This window comes from Stegodyphus dumicola, chromosome 2, assembly GCF_044657685.1.
Source record: "Stegodyphus dumicola isolate Sdum_Otavi_A_Nest chromosome 2, ASM4465768v1".
Taxonomy (NCBI): Eukaryota; Metazoa; Arthropoda; class Arachnida; order Araneae; family Eresidae; genus Stegodyphus; species Stegodyphus dumicola.
Genome location: NC_140769.1, coordinates 232,398,279 through 232,423,667, shown reverse-complemented (window position 1 = coordinate 232,423,667; position 25,389 = coordinate 232,398,279). Strand labels below are relative to the sequence as shown.

General features: G+C 28.5%; 1 protein-coding gene across 2 annotated transcripts in view; it reads left to right on the top strand.

Annotated features, from left to right (window-relative positions):
• Nucleotides 1-378: 378 nt before the first annotated feature.
• LOC118194242 (lysoplasmalogenase TMEM86A) overlaps nucleotides 379-25,389 on the top strand; it is a 30,761-nt gene continuing 5,750 nt past the window's right edge. The window contains exons 1-3 of one of the 2 annotated variants that reach the window (XM_085811891.1): nucleotides 379-639; nucleotides 1,936-2,323; nucleotides 13,139-18,301. In XM_085811891.1, coding sequence (XP_085668017.1) covers nucleotides 583-639; nucleotides 1,936-2,323; nucleotides 13,139-13,563 — 870 coding nt within the window. In that variant the 5' untranslated portion in view covers nucleotides 379-582 and the 3' untranslated portion in view covers nucleotides 13,564-18,301. Of the gene's footprint in view, nucleotides 640-1,935; nucleotides 2,324-13,138; nucleotides 18,302-25,389 lie in introns of those variants that run through there. The other variant, XR_015039809.1, reaches the window with a different exon arrangement.

Genomic DNA, 25,389 nt, shown 5'->3' with positions numbered 1-25,389 from the left:
TATATAAAAGTAAGTAAAGTAAATAATTTTTCTAAAAAAAAGTTTAAAATAAGAAACATACATATGTTTCTGATTGTTAAAAATTTCAGCTACAGAATATCAGTTACACATATTTTCTAGCGTTATTCATTTTTAATCCTTCTGCTTATAATACAAAGAATGTACTTCTTTTAGTATCCTTCCCTGATTGTTGAAAAAATCTAATATTAGTTTACAGCCCCTTTCATTAACTTATTTTACTTTTTTTTTATTTTACTTTTCAAGTTTAATTTTTTGAAAACAAACAAGCATGACCTTTTCTTTCTGGATTGACCCTATAACCATTACTACAACTTCGATCTTGTTTTTTGCTCAGCTGTTTTATTTTGGTTTTTTTCGCGCTATACGCATGTAAACACAACCAGTTTAGCATCGCAGATCGTTAAGCAAAGTTGTAGCGGTGTATAAACAGTCAGATATCAATATTTTCTACTCCAAAAGTTTTCGTTTGATGGATAGTGTAGTGATGTTTTTAACATATTATTAATATTATGTTGGGTTGAAAAATTCGTTTGTTACAAATAAAATAATTTTAGGTAAAGAATGTTGACCGATAATATTGAAGAATTTTCGGCTTATTGGACAAGTCCAAAAGTCGTGGTTTGTAGTCTATAATGTTATTTGGATTTATTTTTGAATTATTTTCAGATTTAACCCTGTATTTATTTTATGTTACCTTTATTTTCGAGATAATATATATGCAAAAATATTTAGCTGTTTTTTTATTAAAAACTTTACATATGTACTTTTAGTAAACAGTATGATTATTTTAGTCTTGGGAACTAAATTTTCTTTTATTCCTTTAAACATAAATATGAAATTTAATTTTTTTTAGGGAAAGGGGGTAAATTATCTTATTTTTATCCCTTTTACCATTAACTACTGTATTCAAGCCAATTTTCTGTTTTATTTCTAATTAAAAATTATCAGCTTTTACCATCTTTTAAAATTAGTGAATTGTAATCGTTAAGCCCCCTAATAATTTATGCTTGTAATATTTTCCAGTCTTGAATTACATTTAATATCTTAAAAATGTATATATTAAATACAAAAATATAAATTTTTCAATTCAAGTCTGATTCTAAGCATTTCTCATTGAATTTTTCTTGAATTCTTGATTCTGAATTCCAACACTATTATTTTTCAAGTTGTTTTAAGTTTTAAATTTCTTTCTTTGCTGCCCCTGAAATAATTATTATAGCATGTATTTGGAAACAAAGAAGGAGAAGCAAAGAGATGTTACATGAAAAATTTTTAAATCTTATAAACTAAGAAAACATTTTTTGAAAGGTATTTTTAAAAATATTACCTGAATCAATTTATCAATATATTTAAACAAGATATAACATCCTTGCAGAAAAGGAATGATTTCTCATATATTTTTTTTTTTTTACTTTCTATTCAGATTTTTTTAAAAATTTATTTTTATTTATGATTTTTAAAAAAAAATTATTTAGACTATATCATTGTTTTTGGAACATTCCCATGTTATATCCAATAGCAAAGCTAAACATTTCTATATGGGAATTGAATAGTTTAGTTAAACAATAAGAGAGCTTGTATTTAGTGAACTAATATGCTTCATACTTTTAAAAAGCTGTTTTGAAAGTATGTAATTTTGTGGAATTAAAATGTATATTGGGTTATTTTTATTTATTTATTTATTTATTTTTTTGCTGTTTAATGTTTCTGTATTATGATTTTAACTTCAATATTAGTTATTAAAAAGTCTTGACATGAGCACTTAAAAGTTACAGTTCTAAGTCAGCATTTAACTTTTCTGAAATATCTAAACTGGATCTTGTTCATAATTTATAAATTCTTGTGAATAAAAAATGAAGATTCAAGTGTTGAGATAACTTTTAGTTGCATTTAATTATTTCACATTTCTTGCAGTTAAAATGTGTGGGCCCCAAACTTGTTCCATTCTTCAAAACAGTTGCAATCTACTTTGTACTTGCTACACCTTCTCCATGTTGGTTTGCCTGTCTTATCAAGTCACTGCCAGTTCTGTGTTTGTGTGGTTTTGTCTTATACCATGGAATGAGTCTTGGTGAAAAACATGCCTATGCTCGAAGAATACTTTTAGGATTATTTTTTTCGTGTATTGGAGATATCATGCTGATTTGGCCATGCTGTTTTACATGGGGTATGATCTCATTTGGAATTGCTCATTTGCTTTATATATCAGCATTTGGCATGAAACCATTGAATCCCATGGCAGGATTAGTATGTGCTACTGCTGCTACTGCTGGTACTCTGGTTCTAATTGGTGGATGTGATGGTGAGTAAAATCTATTGAATGAGGGTTTCTTTTCTTTTTTTTTTTTTTTTTTTTTTCACAATTACAGTTAGCTTATCTGGGTATAGAAGGTTACAACTTATGATTTATGTTACTTTGTAATTTGCTGCATATTTTATATTGCATGCTACTTTTCCAGCAGTTAAAATTTTTAAGATCTTAACGTTATTGTCCCATTTTTTGCTGATTGATTGTATACAGCACTTAATTCTAAAATTTAAGTCTAAGAGCTGTATAAGACTATAAAGAAAAGTAATCAAAATAAAATTAATAATAAATAATGATAGTGAATAAAATGCAAATAAAAAATTAATAATTCAAGTTAAATTTATAACAACAAATAATTTAATTATAATTTAGACAATAGAGCTTACCTTATTTTCATGCTCAAGATCAAATTAAATTTTTATTCAAAGACTGTGAAGTACCAGAGCTTAACTTCAGTATTCCACTGGGCTCCAGCTGAATTTAAATCTGTTTGAAATACATAATAATTATCTTTCTCAAAACAATTTTTTATATCTTGACATTCTGAAACAATTCTGAAAGTCGTTGTAATGGTATTAAGGTATATTGTTATAATTTTTTTATACAAAGTATCAAAGTAATGATTTCATGGTTGCTATGTGCAGAAAACCCATAATGATTTAACTTTGTTTATATTCCCATTATGAAGTTTACTTCTTAATAGAGAATATCTTATGTGACTGACTCTAATGTAAAGAAACTTCAGATGCTTCAGAATATCTAACTCAGAAGAGCGGCGAATTGTCGATGGTTTGTCAGAAACTCGGCAATTCACCAAGAGCTTGAAGTACTAACTTTATGTGTTTACTTTGCTAATCTCACAGATGAATTTTTGGCTAATCTTTGGAATATGGTAACAGGTAGTTTGGCGACATTTTGGTAAGGCGATAAAGGTTACTAGCTAGGACTTTAGCAGTGTACATGAATAAAGTCAAGAGTGTGTGCAATGCCATTTTTGTGCAATTCTGGGATTTTTTTTAAAGTGAAAATAGGTCGACGTGTACATGGATGATACCGTGTATGTGCAATTCTTAAAAACGTGGCAAGCAGTGGGCGATTCTACACTTTGTTCCAATTTCGCACCTAATCTTCATCATGATTAAGCACTTTTGTTCCATAAAAGTTCTAGCATAAGCGTAATTCGGCTAGCAGATTGTTGAAAAAAAATGTTGAGTTAAAAGAAAAACATGCCTTTACTTTGGGAAAACAAAATGGAGTCCAAACAAAAATTAGCAGGTTGCTGTAGCAGGGTTGGTCGACAAAAAATCGCCAAGTTACCATAATCCAAAGATTAACCAAATTAAAAAAAAATATACCAAATGTTAACAATTGCACCATACCAGTGCTTAATTATGACTATAATTCTGACAGTAATCAAAAACGGTCGCTTGGGATCCTCAGATATCTTGATAATTGACTGTTATTCTTAAAACCCAATTATTCAGTTTTGACACCCTATTTATATCTGTGCACAATCTCTCACTGTTCTGCTTTTCTGGTCTGCTGCTGATGTTTGTATATATTTGCCTGCATATAATGTATGTATTTTCTTTTATTTTTTCTATGCATTTATGTATACTGTCATTTTATGTTATTCTACTTCTAATTTGTTAATGCAACACATGAGAGACTCAAATTCTGCAAGCTGAGGCATTTCTTTTTGTCCACGACATGTCAATTGCTTAACTTGCGCACTTACCTTTGCCTCTAGGCCTGCACCACAGGTGTGTTTCTGTTGCACTCGTATCTATGTGCTCACCCATACTGTGAACTGTTCTCCCTTTCATTTTCTTCGGTGTGTTTCATAAACTGTTAGAACACTCAAAAAATCAAAAATTGGGAATCATTATGCCGGGATAGCGTCTACATGTGGGCACTTGCAACAGAGAACCTTATCAAGTTTGCCTGAGCTGACTATACCTTATAAATTATGAACTTATTATTTTTACTTTTTGATTTGCCAGGAATTATCATTTCTTTTAAGAGACAAAAATAAGAATACTTTTCATTTTTTGCTTTTATTTATTTATTTTTGTAATAGTTCTTGAAATATGAGACTCAAAGCAAATAATGTGATTTTGGAAATGTAGTTTTTTGGGTTGAATATGAAAAATGTCAGAGTTTTAAGCTTCATAACTAAATGTACCATTTGACATTGATTTTGTTATTTCATATTATATTTAATTATAAAACATTAAACTGTTTAATATAAAATGTATAGTTTTAAAATTTAAGACAAATTCAGTAATATTAAAAATAGTATAGTTTATATATGCATGTTAAACTAAATAGTGTATAAATATATGATTGCATCAGTTATATGGAAAAAGAGAGACCTGGTATTTTTCTAAATGACATTTTATTTTATATATAAGATGACACTCATAATATGACAGATAAAATATGCAATTTGACAGAACATCAAAATGCTGCACAAGTACAGCAATAATTTTCAGTATTACATACAAGCAAAATTAGCAAATAATAAACAATACAGAAGAAAGTATAAGCAATTAATAATTTTTGGTACGTTCTAATGGGTAAAATGCAGAATTGCCCGCTTATATGGTGTGTATCAATGTGTACATGGACAAAGTCAAGGGAGTGCGCAATGCCAAGTTTGTGCAATTCTCTGATGTTTTTTTAAGTGAAAATAGTGTATGGATTTGTGCATGGATATCGAGTTTATGCAACTCTTTGACTTGTTATTGTCAAGTTAATGCAGAATCACCCACTTATATGGCATGTATCGATGTGTACATGTACAAAGTCAAGGGAGTGAGTGTGTAATGCCAAGCTTGTGCATTACACACTCCCAAGTTTGTGCATTACATTGTGTGAGTTCAATTCTCAGATGTTTTTCCTAGTGAAAATAAGTCAATGTGTACATGGATACCGAGTTTGTGCAATTCTTTAACTCGTTATTTTCAAGTTGGCGATTTTGAGAAACGCGCGAAGCAGTGGGTGATTCTGCACTTCTCCCCTTCTAATTTTAATTTAATAGCATTTAATGTTAAAATTGTATTATATTTCAAATATAAAAAAGCTTTTAAATTCAACATTGTTCTTAAATTTGAATTTTTCAATGGAAACAACTGTAGTTGAAAAGTTTTAAGTTTTTTCTGAAGAACTTACTTTAATTATTCTTTTATCTGCTAAATCTTTGACAAAATGATACCTGCATATCATTACACGTTAATCTATATTTTCATAACTATTTTGTGTAATGAGTTGCATTCTGAATGTTCATATTTATGCAACACAAAGGCTTATTACGTTCCATATCATCTGCAGCTCTAGCTGAAGAACTAATTTCAACTAATGTTACAGATGCAGCATTGTATACTGCTTCACAAAATGATGTAGTAACAATTTGTTTCCTTAAAGCCACTGTACTGGTTTTCCATAGCTAAATATTGCACATCCTGAAACACGTTTTTAGCACTTTTTGATTATTTGCAGCCCCACTGAAAAATGTCAAAAAAATATAAGGTAATGCACCATGTTGCCAAAAAGTAGTTATATGGCAACTCACGATATCTCTAAAAAGTTATTATCTGACAATCCAAGCATGCATGTAGCATCCTCCCTAAGATGGCTTTCCACTCCTCCAGACATTTTCACTGGTGTAACCGCAGATTATGATCCCTTCCATGGGAATTTTATATTTTATAGCATAGTAGTAGATCACATACTGCAGTTTTCATCATGTTTGGCAAAATTTTTCATTTAGCTTTTTGCAGGCTTAGAGCATAATATGGCTAGTTTAAAGGCATCATTGGTGCCAGCATTGTGTGTGATGCCGAGTTTGTGCAATTCTCTGATGATTTTTTTAGTGAAAACAGATTGCTGTATACATTGTGTACATAAGAAAAACACCAGAAAAAAAACAAAAAAAAAACTTGAAGTATGTATGTCTTGGATAAAAAGGGAATGTAAAAAAAATAAGCAGCAGTAGATGCATTGTTTTGAAATAGATGTAAAGTACCCTAGCAATTGTTCCTCTCTCGAATACCCAGTGAGCTTATAAGGTTTTCAGTGAGCATGTGAGTAATCAGAAAATACCACTTTGCTTCTAAATTTATCACCAACTGAATCTGTGTTTTAAAATGTTTCTCGTCCTTTTTTTTTTTTCCTTTTCTGTACAGCATTACTAAGTCTATTGTATAAGCTATTGTTAAGTCTACTGTCTTCAAATATTTCAAAGCTTTTTTTCATGTTGGCATTATCAGTTCCTCTAAATATTTACTAAAATAAGATACAGGAAAAGAAATAACTGGATGAATTCATAGTGAAACATACATCAAATTCCAATCAGTTCATTTGTATGGCATATTGTAAACAATTTCACGTGTTTCACTATGAAATTAGAACTAGAGGTATTTGATTCTCTATAATTCTGCATGTTAAATCTTGATACTTCTTTGCTAAAGTGGTCCCCAAGATTGAATCACCAATTAACCGAGATATCTCACCAAAATCTGGCTGTGTGTTTTTCTATCTTGCCATGTGATCGTATATTAGCACTGGCTGCATGTTCTTATACCTCACCATGTAATCATATATTAGCACCATGCTGCATGTTTGCTTTTGCCATGTATTCTTATATTATTCATTTTTTATGGTATTTTCGAATTCTCATTGTTTAATTAAAAATATATTCATTGCTTTTTTTTTTTTTTTTTTTTTTGTGTGTGTGAATATGACATTAACAATCTTTAATGTACCAAGTAATGAGGTGGATGCCATATAATTTTTTCAAGAAAGAGGTCTTTTACATGAAAAATGAGTATGTGAAAATGGCAGCAACATGAAACTTTATGTTAGCAACAAAATCATTTCGAAGTGCAGTGTTAAAAATTGTAAAAAGATGAAGGGTCTCCATATTGAAAATTGGTTCAGCAGTTATCGAATATTATTTGGCATTGCTATTAGATTTATGTATTCTTGGGTAGAAGAGCTGACGTCTATGAAATGGTATAACAAACAGCTTAATATGTGTGAAAGTGCTGCAGTTGACTAGAACTGTTACATGTGTTAAAATAATAATAAATAGGGTAATGATAAGGATTCTTAAAAATATTCCTAGGAAATGACATAGAAGTTTTATTGTTATTATTGTATGTTGTGTTGTTTATTTTTGCATTCACTGTTCATGAGCTTGGCAAAATTATAGCTGATATCTTGATGCAAATCTAAAATCACCAAATATGGTTAGGAATTAACATTCCATTGTAACAAGGAAGTACCTAAATCATTATGAAATTTTCTGCATCATTTGATGTTATTGTATTTCTACTCCAATTGCAACCATATTTATTTCTATTTCTAAATAATTTCTTAGTTCTGCAAGATCCTCTATCCTAAATTTAGTACTTCAAAAATTAGCATTTCCTTTTCTAGTAACAAAAATATCATAAGCATGAATAACAGCAATTACATGTGTTAAGTATGTATACAGAGGAAAACCTTATTATATATACAAAAATCATTCTTTGAACTTAAATTTATTTTCTTTCATAAATTTATTAAATTTGCCATTCAAGCAGTGTGGTCACTCCTTAAGGCCATACACAGACTTTTCCAACTTAAAGGCATTTTCACTATTTAACCTTTTCCTTGATTTGGCTGAGTTACCTCAGGATGAGAAAACCATCATGCAGTGATTCATCCATGTATACTCGGTGTTCTCAAACACTTAACATATGATTAGTTTGAGTGCTAGAAGTAAATGCCACCAGTTTTCACTGCAAAGCATATTTTCCTCCCATCCATCAAAGCGACCGCTAGCAATCAGCATTACAAAAGAAGTAACCACAGGAGGTTTCAACCTGAGGGAGTTCTACTGAATAACAGAATTGCCTCTTCCTTCTTCAGATGTTTACAATGCTTTAGAAGTTACTCGGTTGTCCACACAGTTTAACATTATATTTTCCTACTTCACTGAGAGGGGGGGAATGCAGTGTCAGGTAGAGAAGCCATCTATATTTGAAGCAGATGACAAAATTTTTCAGACCACATTTTATTGTGGCTGCTTACAACTGCAGAATGAAATTTATTTCTATGAGCTACTGTTATGGGGTTAAGATAACATCATAAGGAGGTTTGATAATTTTTAAATGGAATATCATTCTTTTGTATTCCATTTAAAAATGCTACAGTTATATTTAATTGATGAATTAACTAATTATTTTACAAAGATAAAGAAATCGTCATTCTAAATAGCAGATCATGGTACCTCTTCTTGATATCCTTTACCTGAGCAAATTTCCTTAGTATCATTAGTTTTATTTTGAAAAACCATTTTTGTATCAATGACTCAAGGACCTTCAGGTAAGGATGCTTCTTTTCAAGGTTCTATTTTTTTCAAATGATATTAATTTTTTCTTAATAGTTTCTTTCCATTGAACATGCTCTTCTGCATTGTGATAGGTTTCTGGATTCTTCACATGATGCCAATAGATACTATTTAGTGTCAGTTCAGTTTGTAGTTATTTAACTATTTATGCCTTTTTCATAGTTCTTCCACATCTTCTTTTATGGTTTTGTCACTTTCTTTATCAGAGCAATTTACTTTCAGTTACTTCTGTATCTTCTTCTATAATTGGGTTTTCTAACTTGAATATTTACTAAATTTCTCAAAAGTATCAGTTCTACTAAAAATTGCCTTCTCTCTCTCTATTTTTTTTTTTCAGATTTTCTTTAAATGATGTTTCATGTTTGGATTATTTTGTCTTATTAGAAAATACAGCATTACTTGAAAGCTGCTTTTTGAAGATGAAAACATTACTTGATTAGTTTCTGAAATCCAATTTGTTTATCATCTTTATTTTCACCACACCAAACTAACAGTCATGTTCCTGCTTTCTTACCAAATTTTTTCTTTGGAATATGCACAATGCATTTTACTCCCTAAAAATTAATATTCTTAATGGCAGGTGATTCTTTTTTACCAAAGTTTGTAAGGGAATTTATCATCAAATCTGTTAATGATACAAGCAACACAACACCTGCTACCATAATTTTTTTGTTAAGTTCTTTGCATACAGTATTGTTCTTACAGCCGCTAATTAAATCTGTACATCATCTGTTAACAGTTCTTTAACACTGTAATTGCAGTTCTTAATTTCAGCAGGAAACTACCTTAATTTTTCTACCACTTCAGACTTATTCTCTAGAAAATAAACAAACCAATATTTTGAAAAATCATCTTTGAGTGTAAGACAGTACCTACTTCCTCTAAAAGAATTTTGGCATTGGTCCAGAAACATAAGCACGAATAAGTTCACCAACTTTCATAGGTCTGTTTGAGATTGAGTTCTATAACCTAAATGATACATTTTCCTATAAATTCAAGCATCACAGAGCTTTATTTCGGTTTTTTGTTTCCTCAGTATATTCTGGACATGTTTGTAATTTAAATCACAATGTCATTCTCGCGACAACTGAAGTCTTTTTTTTTTTTTTTTTTCCCTTCCCTTACAGCAGTAGACAGCTTTTAGATATTTAACACTCATTAGCAGTTTGTATACTGCCAGGGACTACCTAACAACAGCAACAGCTTCATTTCAATTAGTTCTAAATTTCTGAAAGTTTTGAGAAGCATGTTTAATTAAAAATACAACTTGAGGTTGAATCTGAAAAGAAAAACTTTTGAATACATTCTGGTATATAGCATCAGGGCCAGCACTAGTGTTGGTGTAGCCCGTGCTGCTGCACTGGGTAAGAGGTTTTAGGGGCATCACAAATTTTTAAAATTTAGGCAGGCATTGGTGGCATAATTTAAAAGACATGGATATTGCATCAGATAGCAAAATGCCTATCGCCGACCTGCATACTATACATTTTGAAAAACACCAGATTTACACTATCCATTAAGAGGCTTGTTAACATTTATTTCACTTATACTGCTAGAATACAGTTGAGTTCCGTTTTCAAGTCTAATTTCTGTAAGAGGCTCAAAAATGCTATATGATGAGAAACATTTCATATTGGAGCGTATATAATGAGAGGCTCTCAAATCAATAATGCAAAAATTGTTAATCTTACATATTAGCTCAACCGCCATAGCAGAAAACACCAAATTTATAGAATGTGCCAAATTTTGGTTAACTGTGCATACAACTTTTTCAGGCAGCCATGTGAATTCCTTTTAACGTGTAACATTCCCACTTTCATGTACATTCTGTAGTGTTAAAAGAGCCTCTATGTAATATATATATATATATCAGATTTTTTCTGATTTACTACTTACTACTTTTATATATACATAAAATTATTTTTTTTGTGTTAAACTCAGTTTTGTGGATTTTCCTACAATGGAAGAAACTGCAGTAAAATTTCTGCAAGAATACACTATTTTTTTGCAGTAAAGGTAACAATTGTTTTAAATTTATTCTTAAAGTGATTTGCTATTATATTTTCACAAAAACAAAAGATTAATTGATTTTGGGGTAAATATATAATTAAAATATAAAACATATATGTATGTTAATCTTTTTGCAATTATGACAACATTCTTTCTCTTTTGAAAAAAACTGCCAAGCTGTAACAAAGTGATTATGCTAATACATAATCAATATTGATTGGTAATTAGCATGAATTAATTAATAATTAGTAATTAACATTGTTTAGTAAGTACTAATGAGATAATTAGCAGTTGGTAAATACTAATCAGTGTTCTCATTTACAGTTATTAAAACTTGTATTAAATGCATTTCTGTTGATAATATAATACAGTGACTTTCATTTGTTTTCGGGTACTTGTATTTATGAAATTTATTTGAATAGATTTTGTACTAAATATTGAAATGTAGGTTTCAAATTTTTTCTAATATATTATTTTTCTTCTATTTTAAGCCTAGCTTGTTAGAAAATCAATATCGTCAAAATATTCCTTGCAATAAAATAATTTATTCAAGCAATGTAATAAATAACTTTCATAATTATTAGGTCACTGAAAAATTTTGTTAGATGTTTTAGTAGATGATGTTCCATGTCATAATTTTTTGTTTTCAGTGAAAGTATCCCATAACTGTCTGCATTTGGAAATATTGTTTAACAAAATATATTAATAATTCCGTATCTTAAATGAGTATGGCAAGGTGCTACAAATTAACAACAAGCTCTGTTGAAAATTTTATTCATCATTTCAAAGATAATAAAAGTATTTAAAATATCCAAAATTGATTGATATAAATCATTCAACTATATTTGATGTTATAAAATGATGGAAACTGCGTGGACCTGTTGAAAATGCACTGGAATTTGGATTACATTCCAAGTTAACACCAAGAAATCAGAGATTTATTTTATGAAAAAATTGAACAAAACCCCAAAACTAGAGCTAAAACTAACAGCAGGTTTAGGACAATGGTTTGCAATAAAATTAAAATTAAGACTCTTAGAAAAGTCATTAGAGCAGATAGATACATTGGGAGATCAGCATGAAAATTTTATACTTGCATTATTATCGTAACCACCTTAGTAAAAATTACCAAATTACCAGAATGTGCCAAATTCTGGCAACCATGCACTAAGCATTTTTCAGACAACCCTACTAATAAAATTCTTACAGTCAAGCAATGTTTCCATTTTCTTAAACATACTTTTTGTTTTGTTTTTCATTCGAAGTTCCGCCCACCAGCGGCCGAGCGGTAAAGTCGCTGAACACTGGTAGTTCGGTCCGAGGTTCGAATCCCGCAAATGGGCTGGCTGCATGGGTGTTTTTGTGGTTTTCCCCATGTGTAATGTCTATATGAGCCAGTTTCCCTTAGAAAGTCCTTCACGAAGGCATCCGTCTCCTTAGGCAGATGCCCCTAGAGTGCTTTGCCATAATTAAATACACCACCACCACACCATTCCAAGTTCCAATGGTTTGTATAGACAAATCATTATTTGCTTTTTTTGCTTCAGAAATATTATCTTGGAATTAGCCAGCAATGGAAGAAATTGCAGTAAAATTTCTGTAGGAATACAGTCCTTTTTTTGGAAAATTGCTAAAGGAGGGAATAATGAGATGTGTTTTATTGATAGCCTATGTTTGAATGCTGAAGTTGTTCATGATGTTGGGTTTCTGAGATTCTCTGATGTTTTTTAAGCGAACTACAGAATGATTTTACGAAAAATATTTTTTATATTTGTATCATATAATCCTTATTTAGTAGCTGAAATTTTTATTTAAATTGATAAAGTGTTTCTTATACATATGTTGATAATGTTTGCTGATTTGTGATAAATATAATTTTTTTGAGAATCTTTAAAAAAAATGTGAAAATTACCAACTTGCCTCCAATAAGTAGCTTTCACCTTTTCATCTACAAAAGATCACCAGTTTTCGTCAGGATGTTAGCGTCAATACGCAAGTACCAAAAATTCTTTGTTGACAAAGAAATTATGCCTCAGTTCTCAAAATCCATTTATTACATTGGAACAATGTTATGCAGACAAATCAAAATTTAACATATCTGAGTGTAATCATTAATAATAATTATGTGACAAAACTCAAGTGAAGAGCTGAATTCAAAAATCGTACTCCCATGAGTGTTGGTTTTAGGATGTTTCACTGCCTGTGGAATGGGAAATTTAGTTTTTATGAATGATAATATAGATCAGTATAAATATTTTTAATGAAGACATGAAAGTGTGTAAACTGAATACAACCTAACGATGTTGACAATTTTATTTTGGATTCATGCTACTGAAATGATGTGGATAATAATAATTGTAGCTATTTCTTGATTTTATGGCATTTTTCATATTATGTTTCAGGGCCTTTTGTAATTTTGGTTCCGTTATATGTCTTCCTTCTAATGTTCATGGTTTGGCGAGCTGTAGCACGAGTTCAGTTATTTGAAGATCTCTGGACTTGGACTAAATTATGCTCCTGCGGAGGAGGTATTCTTTTTGCCATATCTGATTTCATTTTGGGCTTTAATATGTTTCACTCTCCTGTACCTTATTCTCATATAGTAGTCATGATCACATATTATGCTGCTCAGTTAGGAATAGCTCTGTCTGTTGTTGATAGTACATCCATTGCCATCATCAGTGCAGCACATTCTATTGATAATAATCAGTGCTGTCAACGTTATGAAGAAGATTCCAACAGAATCCAACAAACTTCTAAAGAAAGATCTGGACACGTAACTCTACGCACTTCACATAAAAAAAGAAACCAGCTAAACCTGTATTAAAATTTAATGGTCACTATCTTTAATGTTTGTTAGTGTGCAGTAGGGGATGATTGGTAATGAAGAGTTGCATGTTAGATTTCACATGTTAGTAGCATTCCTATATTCTTAGTATTATGTATAATATCTCGAATAATATGGTGTTCAACAAGTTTCAAGAATGTGTTTCATTAAAAACATAGAACTTTATATTTTTAGCATTTGTGTCATTTGTCATTTTTCGACAATCTGAGTGTTTCTATTGTCTGCCTTTTGAAATATTTATATATATGTGATTTTTGGTTTAAGATATTTATATTTTTAATGCTCATAAAAATAGAGTTACTATTTAAGTTAGTGAATGTATTTTTTTGTTTCTTGAGCTTTTCAGGATAACTTAATTAATTTGAAAGTCTGTATGGTGACCAAGGTCAGTTTTTACTCTGTATATGTAATTTTGTTATTCATAAAGTTTAATCACTTAAAGATTTATTTGTATATTTTGCATTTCAATTACTTCAGGCAGAATACCAATATTTCAGAAGTTAGAAAATATGTTTAATTTGATTGCCCAATTATATAAAATTCTGCACTAGGCTACTATTTATTTTTAATGCTATAAAATATTAGTGCAAGTATTTATGCTCTTTGTTCTTTCAGTTTGAATAAATGTGCATATTTCTGTTTCTCTGTTTCCTTTTAAATAGCAGATTATTTTTTGTGTTTCAGTTCATGTAACTGTTTTTATTAGCTAACTGCAAATACTTGTAAATAACAAATAAAATAATAAATTTAAACAAATGCAGAACTATAGTATGTAAACATGAGATTTAATAGAATAATAATTCCATAATAAAGAGGTAATCTTAGCCATAAATAATTTTGCTTTTTTGGCTATCTTTCTTATATTGCAATTATAAAATATTTCATGGTTGTAATTTCAGAAATGTAGTTTTAACTTAAAATGATAAACTTTCTTTCGATTTTTCTTCAAGTATTAATTAAAATACTATACATAGATTATTTAGCATCAAATATTTCGGCAGTTTTTAACAGCTCACTTCACAAGTCTTCCACTTGCCAGTCTGCATCAAAATAATTCATTAATTACCACAGTTCCCATCTGAAATTCTCTTTCTTCTTCCCCTCTATATTAGAAAAGCTTGATACTATCTTAAGACTGGTAATAATGATTATGTTTTGATATTATTATCCTTAACCAGTTTAGCCTGTGTATCTAGATTTTGTTTATTTCAAAATTTAGGTATTTTTAGAAACATTCAATCATTAATGCACAATTTCTAATTCCACTTTACTGTCTCTCCCCAGCCTCCAATATTTTTGGAAAATATTTAGCAACTTCTTATTTTTGAGAATGATTTCATTTTCCCGTGAGAGATACTTGGAGCTAGATTTTAATTAAGTGATCTTAGCAGGTTCTTTCTAAACTTTTTTTACCTATATTTTTTAAAATTTTTATGCTAATCAGTTATTAGTGCACAATTTCTAACTTCATTGTACTTTTTTTCTGTAAGACAATATTTAACAAAATTTATATGTAAAATTAATTTTTGTTCCAAGGCAGTTTATTTTGCCATGAGAAGGCATCCTGAAGTTAAAATTCCCGTTAATAAGTGTGAAAGACTCCATCTTAAATTTTTATTAATATTTTTTTCCTCTCTACATTAGTCAGAAAATCCAGTAAAAATATAGACTATGGGAAAAGGGTGAATTTGACAGTTAGTGGACTACTAGAGCATAAATATTTTCATGCATAAAACTGTGCAGGTGAAGTATTATCTCATAATCATATTCTGCACTGTCATAGCAGTGATAACTTTGCTTAACATCAGTAAATAATACTTAGATTTAAAATAAATAAATAAACCAAAGTATTTTTGTAATGTACAGTGTCTTGTATATTTTAATCAGTTTCCTTGTATTTGTGTATAAAAAATGGAAATGTACCTGAAATTTTATTTTGGGAAACATCCACCTTTATTATTTTTTAATGTGTATGTTCACATTAAAATTTGAAGTAGAAAAATATTTCAATATCTTAATATGCTATTAGTATTAAGTCATGTATGAATGTACTAAGCTGTAAACTTTCAAAAGTGAAATAAATCTTTTTTTTTTAACTGGCCATTTGTAAGTATTAAATTCAAGTCACAGTTAAGATAAAAATATTTACTCTTGTTCAGAAATTAAGTTCGTATCTTTATTAAGCCATAATTTTGAATGTAATTAGGTACTTGAATGGAGAAGAAAATGTAGATTAAGAATTAAAATCATTATGTGTTTATCATCTCAGTACCATTTAAGTTCGTCTGTAAAAATATTTTAAGTTACTGAGGAAAGAGAATTTGAATATTTTAACTTTTTTACTGCCGATCATACTATATATTTATGAGGAATAATAGTTTTTGATTAATTTATTATTATGCTTTATAACTATCATGAGAAGTAAATTTTTTGAGGAAAAAGGAAAAAAGAAGCAAGTAGAATTCGAATTCTTTTATATATATATATATATTAAATTAGGCATTGAAAATAATTTTATTGAAGTCTTAAGATTGTACAGTCTAGTATATGCTGTAAAAGGTGCTGTTATACTAAATTCATTCCTAAATAGAATCTTTAATAAAATTTTGTAGTAGTAATGCTTAATTTTGCTAAAAAAGTACCGTTTCAAAATTTACCATTCTGTGATATCAGTATATTATGCAACTGTTTTTTTACTATAAATCTAATTAATGGAATGAAAAAAGTCTTTTTATAAAAATGACAAAGAATTATATTTACTAATTAAATCCTGAAGTGAAAAAGTATATTTTAATAATCAAATCTTTATCCACTTTTAAATGGACTTTGTATTTGATTTGTGTAACTACCATTATAGTCAATAATGTGTATGTTTGCATTATATATATATCTGTCTATCTATATATATAATGCAATTAAATACACACACATATATATATACATATCTCTGAATATTGAAATCAGTGTATTGATTATATAATCTTCATAGACTATTATACATTTATTTCATACAATTAACTAAATTCTATTTGAAAGTCACTGTATTTAGAACTGTATTAACTCTTTCGAATAAGTTTTTAATGTCATGATAGAAAAATATAAGCCTATGTGGAAACATATCCTTATTCATTGTTTGTATTGTTATCCATGTATATAATGTACTAAATATATGCCTGTTTGAAAGTTTTCTATTTATTTATTATAAATGTTTTCATGTTATTTATTCTCTTTTGAAATTAAACTTATACACAGGATATTTTTTATAATATATTGTTTATGTTTAAAAAGTTAGAATGCTTTAAAAATGAAGTTAAATATTTTTCTTAATTATATTTAAAAATTTGTCTGTGTGTGTGTATCTGGATAAAAGTAAATATGCATCTTTAAATGTATTCATAATTTTATTATTGAACCACAGCAATGTGTAATTATGTAATTTATAATTTTTTTAAAAATTTCTTTTGGTGATTATTATAAAGCAATATTTTAAGCATATTGATTTAGAAGAGTTCAAATAGTAATATAAAATATAAATTATATTAGTTCATTGAAAAAGAGAGTAATAAATGAAATGAATAATATTCTGTACTTTTTTAATGAAAACTGTAATTCTTCTAATGAAAATGGATAATAATAATGTATTAATGAATTTAAAAAAATATTTCAGTTTTAATATCTTTGATAATCATTGCACAGAAATGAAAAGAAAAAGTTTGTTAGTAAAAGACTTTTATATTCACATTAATTTTCTCCACAACTTAAAGCAAAGTGCTATTTTAATTAATCTGTATTATTTGTTTAGAATTTTAATCTGAGTAGCTAGTTTTCAGGATATGCTCACGGAGAACTTTATTTGTTAAATTTATAGAATAGTTAGAAATTATTTATATTATTCTTTATCTTCATAGTCTTCCATTTATTAGGGTGATATCTAGATCATTATAGAAAATAAGACAGCAAAATATTTTGAATAGCCAAGTAATATGAGCAAAATGGCAGAAAATTGTATGACTGAATAACAATGTTATGTCACTTGTATTTGTTGTTTAGAGAGTGTAAAAGCACAACATATAAATTGTGCTGTTTTAATTTGTTGATTATATTACTTTGTGTAGTACCTATAAAAATGGCAGCATGGATAATGTATTTGTAATTAAAATTCATTTAAATATTAGAAATACATGATTTTTTTGCATATTAAAAGACAGAGAGAGGAACAGATTTCTAATGTTTAAACTTATGTTATGTAGAATAACAGTATAAAGTACTTTGTTATTCAAGCTCCAAGCATTAGCAATGTATGAGCAATATTTTTATGTTAGATATCTCTTTACGCTTGAATCTGCTAAAAATAATTTTTAAAGGCCGTCAGTATTCCTTTAAAATGTTGCTTTAAAAATGTTTACATCAATAGTCTCACAGAAAAATTTACAGCCTTAATGATAAACAGGAAATATTATATACAAATAATATTATGAACAGATAATCAAAAAATAATTTTAAAATCTAAATTATCTTTGTTAGTATTTTGCATGTTGATTTAACTTGGATCATAGAATTGTTATCATTAAACTTTTAATAATATTCAACTCGGAAATGGTTGTCACCAACAGTATATTGACATGAGAGAAGAAAGAAAAGTTGAGACTTAAATTTAACAAAGTTCTTATAAGGCAACAAGTAAGGAAGGAAAAAAAAAAAAAAAAAAAAAAAAGAATACAGTGTTAAACACAGCAGAAGATAAAACTTTTGTGCTTAAATTCTCTCTTCTTCATATATGTAATTGCTCTGTACTGGAATATATAATTAAAAAATATTATAATCTTTAGTGATGAAATCAACTCTGAAGAAAATGATACTGCTGTGAAGTGTGTTTCTTGTTGAGAATTAGAAGGCATATATCCACCTAAAAATTATGAAAATTAATAGAATCATTTCTATGCATCTAGGTAATACTTTTTCATTTTGATTATAGATGTGTATGTAAAAACATGAACATAGCAGGAGAGCAAGAACATATTTAAAAATGTTTCGTTTCTTACAGAAGATATATTAATACTTTAAAACACAACCTGAAAATGCAGAATATCTGGCAACTTTGTTTTTCTAAATTCAAAATACTATAAATATAGACTTCATTTATAAAACATAATCTTTGAAGTCATTTTTAAATACTAATTAAAACAATAATGAGATTGTTTGGGGACTCTCTAAATGAACCAGAAAACTGCAGGATTCAGATTACTTTAAATATAAGGAATCCATAATTTGAAATCATTTTTAAATACTAATTAAAACAATAATGTGGTTGTTTGGGGACTCTCTAAATGAACCAGAAAACTGCAGGAGTCAGATTACTTTAAATATAAGGAATCCTTAATTGATGCATCAGTTGTTAGAGGATTAAAACTGATTTCATCTTATTAAGAAAGAAAAATATCAAAAATGATTTGAACATCATTCAGAAAAATTTAAATTTACTGAACTGGAGAATTTTGGCATATCAAGAAATTGTCCAAGAAAAGTTAACATTAAATTTTAATATCTCTGGAAAAAATTTAGTTGGACTTAAAAAAATTTTTTTAACTATGGTAGTTCTGTTGATTATATTGGTTATAAATATTCATTTTTCTAGAAAATTAAGCAAATTTGCTAAAATCACTTCTTCATATATGTAATTGCTCTGTATTGACACACACCAAATACTATTACTAATAATGATGATTTACTTAAGAAATATGTAATAACAAATGGTTATAGTTATAGCTATTGTACAAGCAAATATAAATTCATTACAAGATATCACCTGAATAATGTTACCTTAATGTAACTTCAATGCATTGTAAATAACTGAATACTTTTACTCTATTACGTATGAGACAGAAAATCGGTTTTAAAACATTTATGTTTAGGTAGATAATTATATACTTTCATTAGTTTTTCTAGTAATTTCAGCAGCTTGCTTATATCAGTAACTCCATAGTTTAATTTGAAATGTCCAGTAGCATAGTAAGTGTAAAATTTTTTAATGCAATGCAAGGTTGCTTTCTTACATTTTAGTGTTATTATTATTATTTTATAAAATATTCTGTATCTAAAGAAGCTATAAAATTTAGTTTATAATTGTTTCACATACAACAAATATCTAGTGTAATGATAAATTATGGCTGCAAATCGTGTGGCAGATTTTTTTTTCTTGTCATTTGTTATATGGTCTATGCTACATTTAATGTAAACTGCATATTTACTGGTTTGAATGACTATATATATTAAATTTTATATGTGGTAGTTTTATCTAACTATTAAACCATATGCTTTGAGAAAAATTTTCATTTTTTCAAGAACCACCAGTTTGTAATGTAAATAAAATATATAAAATATCATGAAGTTTTTAAATGCAATAAATATTTTTCTTTTGATTTCACCAAAATATTTTTATATGAAATATTAAAAACTGCCATTTTGTCAGTAGGATTTTCATCTTCCTTTTTATTCCAAAAAAATCTGTAATCTTCTTTATTATATATTTCATCGATAGCACTTCATTTTATGTATATATGTACATATTGTATGTAAACCATAGATTTAGATGTTTGAAAATAACTGATGTAATTATGTCAATTGCCCTTTGCTATTCATTTAAAAATAATTTGTTTTATTGCATGAATATTTCAAATATATTAATGTGTAATCAAAAATTTTAGACTTGTTACATTGTCATGGTATATATATTCTCTAGTCCAAATGAATTCTAAGAAAAATAACTTTCAGAATAAAATTTCAGAGAAAACTTTGATGGTTTAACCTCATTAAGTACATAATTTATATTTACATTTCTAAACAGATGAAATAAAACTGCCAAGCTATTTTAATTTCAAATTTATATTTCTAAGCAACCATAAATATATAATTTATAAAAAAAATTACTATATTTTATACTTATTTATAATCTTAAAGAATTATTGTACAGGTTTTTGTACTCTTTTATTCTCATTTTACTTTTTAGAGTGAAAGGTGGTATAAATAATTTATATTTATTGAAAAATAATTTCACATAATTAAGATGGTGAATATAGTTCTAAAATCAGATTTAAAGAAACATTGTTAAAAAGAGAATAATATCAGTAATTAATATATATATATATGCAGAAAAGTGTTGGCATCGTGTAGATACATTATAGATGCATAATAGTAGGATGAAACTTGCGGTAATAGTTGGATTAGAATATTTCTTATATTCCTTGTTAGCCACACATCAGTACTGTTACAGTTTTGAAATGTACTTTTGAGAAGAGCAGAAGCAGCAGTTAGAGTCTCTTGTTAGCAAGAGAAACATAAGTGAACATTGATGTATTTCAAAATGCAGATCTAGTTCAAAAGTAGAAAGGTTTGGTTTGCAATACCTTCATTGTTAAAAGTTTTCAATATTGTACTATTGATGATTTGAGCTAGTGCCAAATAAGCAGATCATGTATAATTGAAAGACACAGATAATCCAAACTACCAATTTTCATACATATTTTATGTGTTTTTCTTAAAAAGTGAACATGCAAAACAAATTGTATGAGGTAATTGTTGAAACTAAAGACACAAGTCAATGGTTTTTGGAGCGTGCTTGGACATATTTGTTTTTCATACACTCTTGAGCATAAGTGTTGAGAATCCTGCATGGGCACCACCATATAGGGGGAATTCAGAGTACACTGTAGTTTGAATTTTAGTATGCAAATTATCTGCATCATCAACATCATGGAAAGGGGAAATATCCAAACTTAAACAAATTAAAATATTACAGTAAATTAAAATTAGTATTTTGCTCTCATTTTTTTTCCTTACCTTACATATTTCCTCCCTTCAAAGAGAAAAGGTTTTTAGAGAAAAGGTACTAAAGCATTGGAAAGTAAAACTGATATAATTTGGAAAATATATCATGAAATTTTGAATTTAGTTAAAAAAAATCAGAAAGTTTTCAGTTTTTATATTGTGCTCAAGAGGCTTTTTTTAACGTTTTGTGTGTTACATTTATTTATTAAATATCATGTTCTTTTCACTTAAATCATAAAATTTAATTCAACAGCAATATCACAAAATAAATTAAAAAGAGCATATCTTTAGAATTTTCAATACACAGTCTAGCACCCTGGAGATAGAATTTTTTTTTTTTTTTTTTCAATACAGTGTTGCCATTTCTTGCTTTGAAATCGTTGAATTTGTTGATTAAAAATTCGTTAAAGATATACAAAATTTTAAATAGAGAATAAAAAAAATTCAGAATTCAAAATTCGGGTTTCCAAGTGCCCATGTTCGGTTGGAAGACTACATTATTCAAAATTTAATGGCTCTAGGTACTTTTGTTTCTTCACAGTGCGAGAAACATTCATGCAGATTCTTCATTATTTATTTTCTTTAAATATAATACATGCCGATAATGTTTGATGGCAACAGTCTGAAAAGTGAATCAACACAATATGCCATTTTGAAATTAATAGTTCTTCTGGGCTAAAAATTACGTAATTGCAAAATATAAATTTTGATAATTTTTAGAGTTCTATTAAAATTTAGTATTTCAGTCCAATTTAAAAAAGTCCTCAATCAATTTTTCAGATAAAATTTCTGTTCTCACTGAATATCACAAATATAAAAATTTTATATATCCATTATTAATTTTTACTATCATATCAAAAATTTATAATCCTGATTTTTGTATTTATGTATTACATTTAAATATAAGTATTGAAATACCTTACTGAAATTATGGTTTCATTGTTTTCATTTCTGATTTCCTTATGTTACACAAAACTGGTAGTCCCGCAGTATTTCAAAATTACATTTTCATCAACTGGGCATACAGAAAATAGTAGATTGAATGTTATTGTATCAGTGGTTAAAACAGTGCTTGGCAATTATTTGTAAAATCCTCCATTCCTTTCCAAGGTAACTGGTCTTTGAGAACTGTACTAATACATTCAATGTTAAAAAAAAGTTTTAATAAAAATATATTACTCAATCATAAGTAAGAACTTTAAACTTTTTCTTGTATGAAGGTAAAAGGAATAATTACACAGAAGTAAAAATAGGCTTCTGCTTCTGAAACAATACTCCCTCAGCATGCTCTATACCAGGGGTTCTCATTCTTTTTTGCTCCATGCATTCTTTTCACCATTGCTAGAGGATCAATCCTCCTCCCATTCCAAAAAATACATAACTCAATACATAAAAGGCTGACTGCATTCTTCCCTGAAACTAGGTTGAGAACCCATGCTCTAAAAAATTAGTCATGAATTTTAACAATTATTTACCATAGTTTCAAATTACTTTTCTGTATTGATGTTTTAATTATATTACCCATCAACAATTTTATCAAAATTATTGAATTTCTTAAATCATTAATATATTTTACATTCATTATAACAATACTCAAAAGCCACAACTTTTAATATACTCTGTAAAGGGAATAACATCAGTAATTATGTTAAATAAAATATATATAATAAAATAATATGTAGAGAAGTTGGCATCCTGTACATGCATAATAGAATGATGAAACTTGCAGTCATAGCTGGATTAGAATGCTTTTTTTTATTCGTTATTAGCCAAACATTTTTCCTCTATACCCTTTCATTTTTTAAATATAATTTTGATGAGAGCATAAGCAGCTGGCTTATTAGCAAGAGAAACATAAGTGACATATTTCAAGATGGAGGCCTAATTTAAACAGAGAAAGGTTTTTATTTGCAATTTATTCACTGGCTGTTAAAACTTTCTATATTGGTGGTTTGAATTTCAGTTTGCAAATTCTCTGAACCATCAACATAATGAAAAGAATAGAGAAGGTAAATATCCAAACTAAAACACAGAATTAAGGTAATATAGTAAATTAAAATTAGCATTTTGATTCATACACACACACACACATATATATATGCAATAAACTTGTGTTATTATTGTAGTACGATGACTTAAAAGAGAAGTAAATTGCAATGGATTGGCAGTGGTTCTCTGCATCATAACTTGAAGGCTACTTGATTGCATAGTCAGAATGATAGATGCATAAACCAAAAAACTTAAAGGATGAAAATTAGAAAAGTAAACTCTACATGTATAACAGCAAGGCGACACAAGCGTCTGGAAGCAGAAGGGAAGACGGAAGAAAAAGGGAGAGTTGCAATGCAGTTGGCCTTTTAATACAAATTCTTTTTTAATGACTTGTGCAAGACTAATGGAAAATAATATGTTGCAGATGAGGAGTTTTGTGTGCATACACAAAAATAGTGAGTATTGTTTATCTAGTTCTGAGCTGTTTTGTAACTACCATAGGGAGAAAAATATTTCATATGCCAACTTTGAGTGTAGTCATGTCAATTTATTAGCTACTAAAAAGAATCTGTTAATCTATACTCAAATAACAAAACAACAGAAAACAAAAGCATAGTGTGGTTAAGATCTTGATACATGTGAATGAATCTATTTAATTAGTTTATGCAGTGAACATGTTAAAACATGGGGAACAATAAATGACAATGGACAAGCTTCGAATAAAAAAGAGACTCACTGAGTCTCAATTAGAGTCAAATGGTACATACATATATACAAAGAAAAGGTAAAAAAAAAAAAAAAAAAAAAAAAAAAAAAAAAGATGCACCTTAAAGACAGTTATCTCATGTTTTTATAGAAAAGAATTTCACACCTTAACAATAGTCTCCTCCTCATTTCTTCTTAATACTGTCCACTCTCCTTCACACAGTAAAGTCAGTTTAATATTGTGTTTATATTTACCAAAAAAAAAAAAAAAAAAAAAAAAAAAAAAAAATTTTCTAACTTTAATACTGTATGAAGTAGTTTATAGACAATAGCATCTATTACACTCACATGTACAAATAAAAAAAAAATTGTCTTTAAGTGAAAGCTCATATTGATAAGAATTTTCATAAACTGTCTATTAAATAAGGTTAATGTTTTCAAAAATACAAGTAGTTATCAAAATAATGAAAACACCTGTGAATAAAAGTGACATTTGAAAATGTATTTCATAAGCAGTAAAATATAATTCCAGCAACCAGTTTTTTTTTTTTTTTTTTAAAATAATAGATGGTGTATTTAATTACGGCAAAGCACACTAGGGCTATCTGCCTAAGGGGAGGGATGCCTTCGTGGAGGACTTTCTAAGGGAAACTGGCTCGTATACACGTTACACATGGGGAAAACCACGAAAACGCCCATGCAGCCAGCCCGTTCGCGGGATTCGAACCTCGGACTGAACTACCAGTGTTCAGCGACTTTACCGCTCGGCCGCTGGTGAGCCCTTTAAATAATAGAAGTATATATCATAGTATGAAGCAGAGCTGAAGCAACTGTGACTGAAATATCCTAGCTATTTATGCATTTCTAGTGTTATAGTGTCTACAGTCATGACAGCGTACACACAGCATGGCAAGAGAAGCTCGGCAAAGCAAAATAGTGGATGGAAGGAGAAGCTGAGTGAAAGAGATCAACGGGTATTGAGAAGCGGATTGTAATGTCTAAAAAACGAAACAACTGCAGCCAAAGTGACTGCAGAACTCAATCAGCATCTGTCCTATGCCATAATAAGAATTTGTATAGGGAAAATTGTTATGGTTTACAAACGGCTTTCAGGAATGAATTAAATCGGTGGACGAAGGTTTCACTGTATGTATAAATAAATATTAAAATATTGAGTATTTTTGGTGAATTAATACTTATAAGAGAATATAGTAGGTTACCTAATTTATCACATTGAGAAAACTGTACAAAAAAACAATGTTCAAATAACTGGTTTATCATACA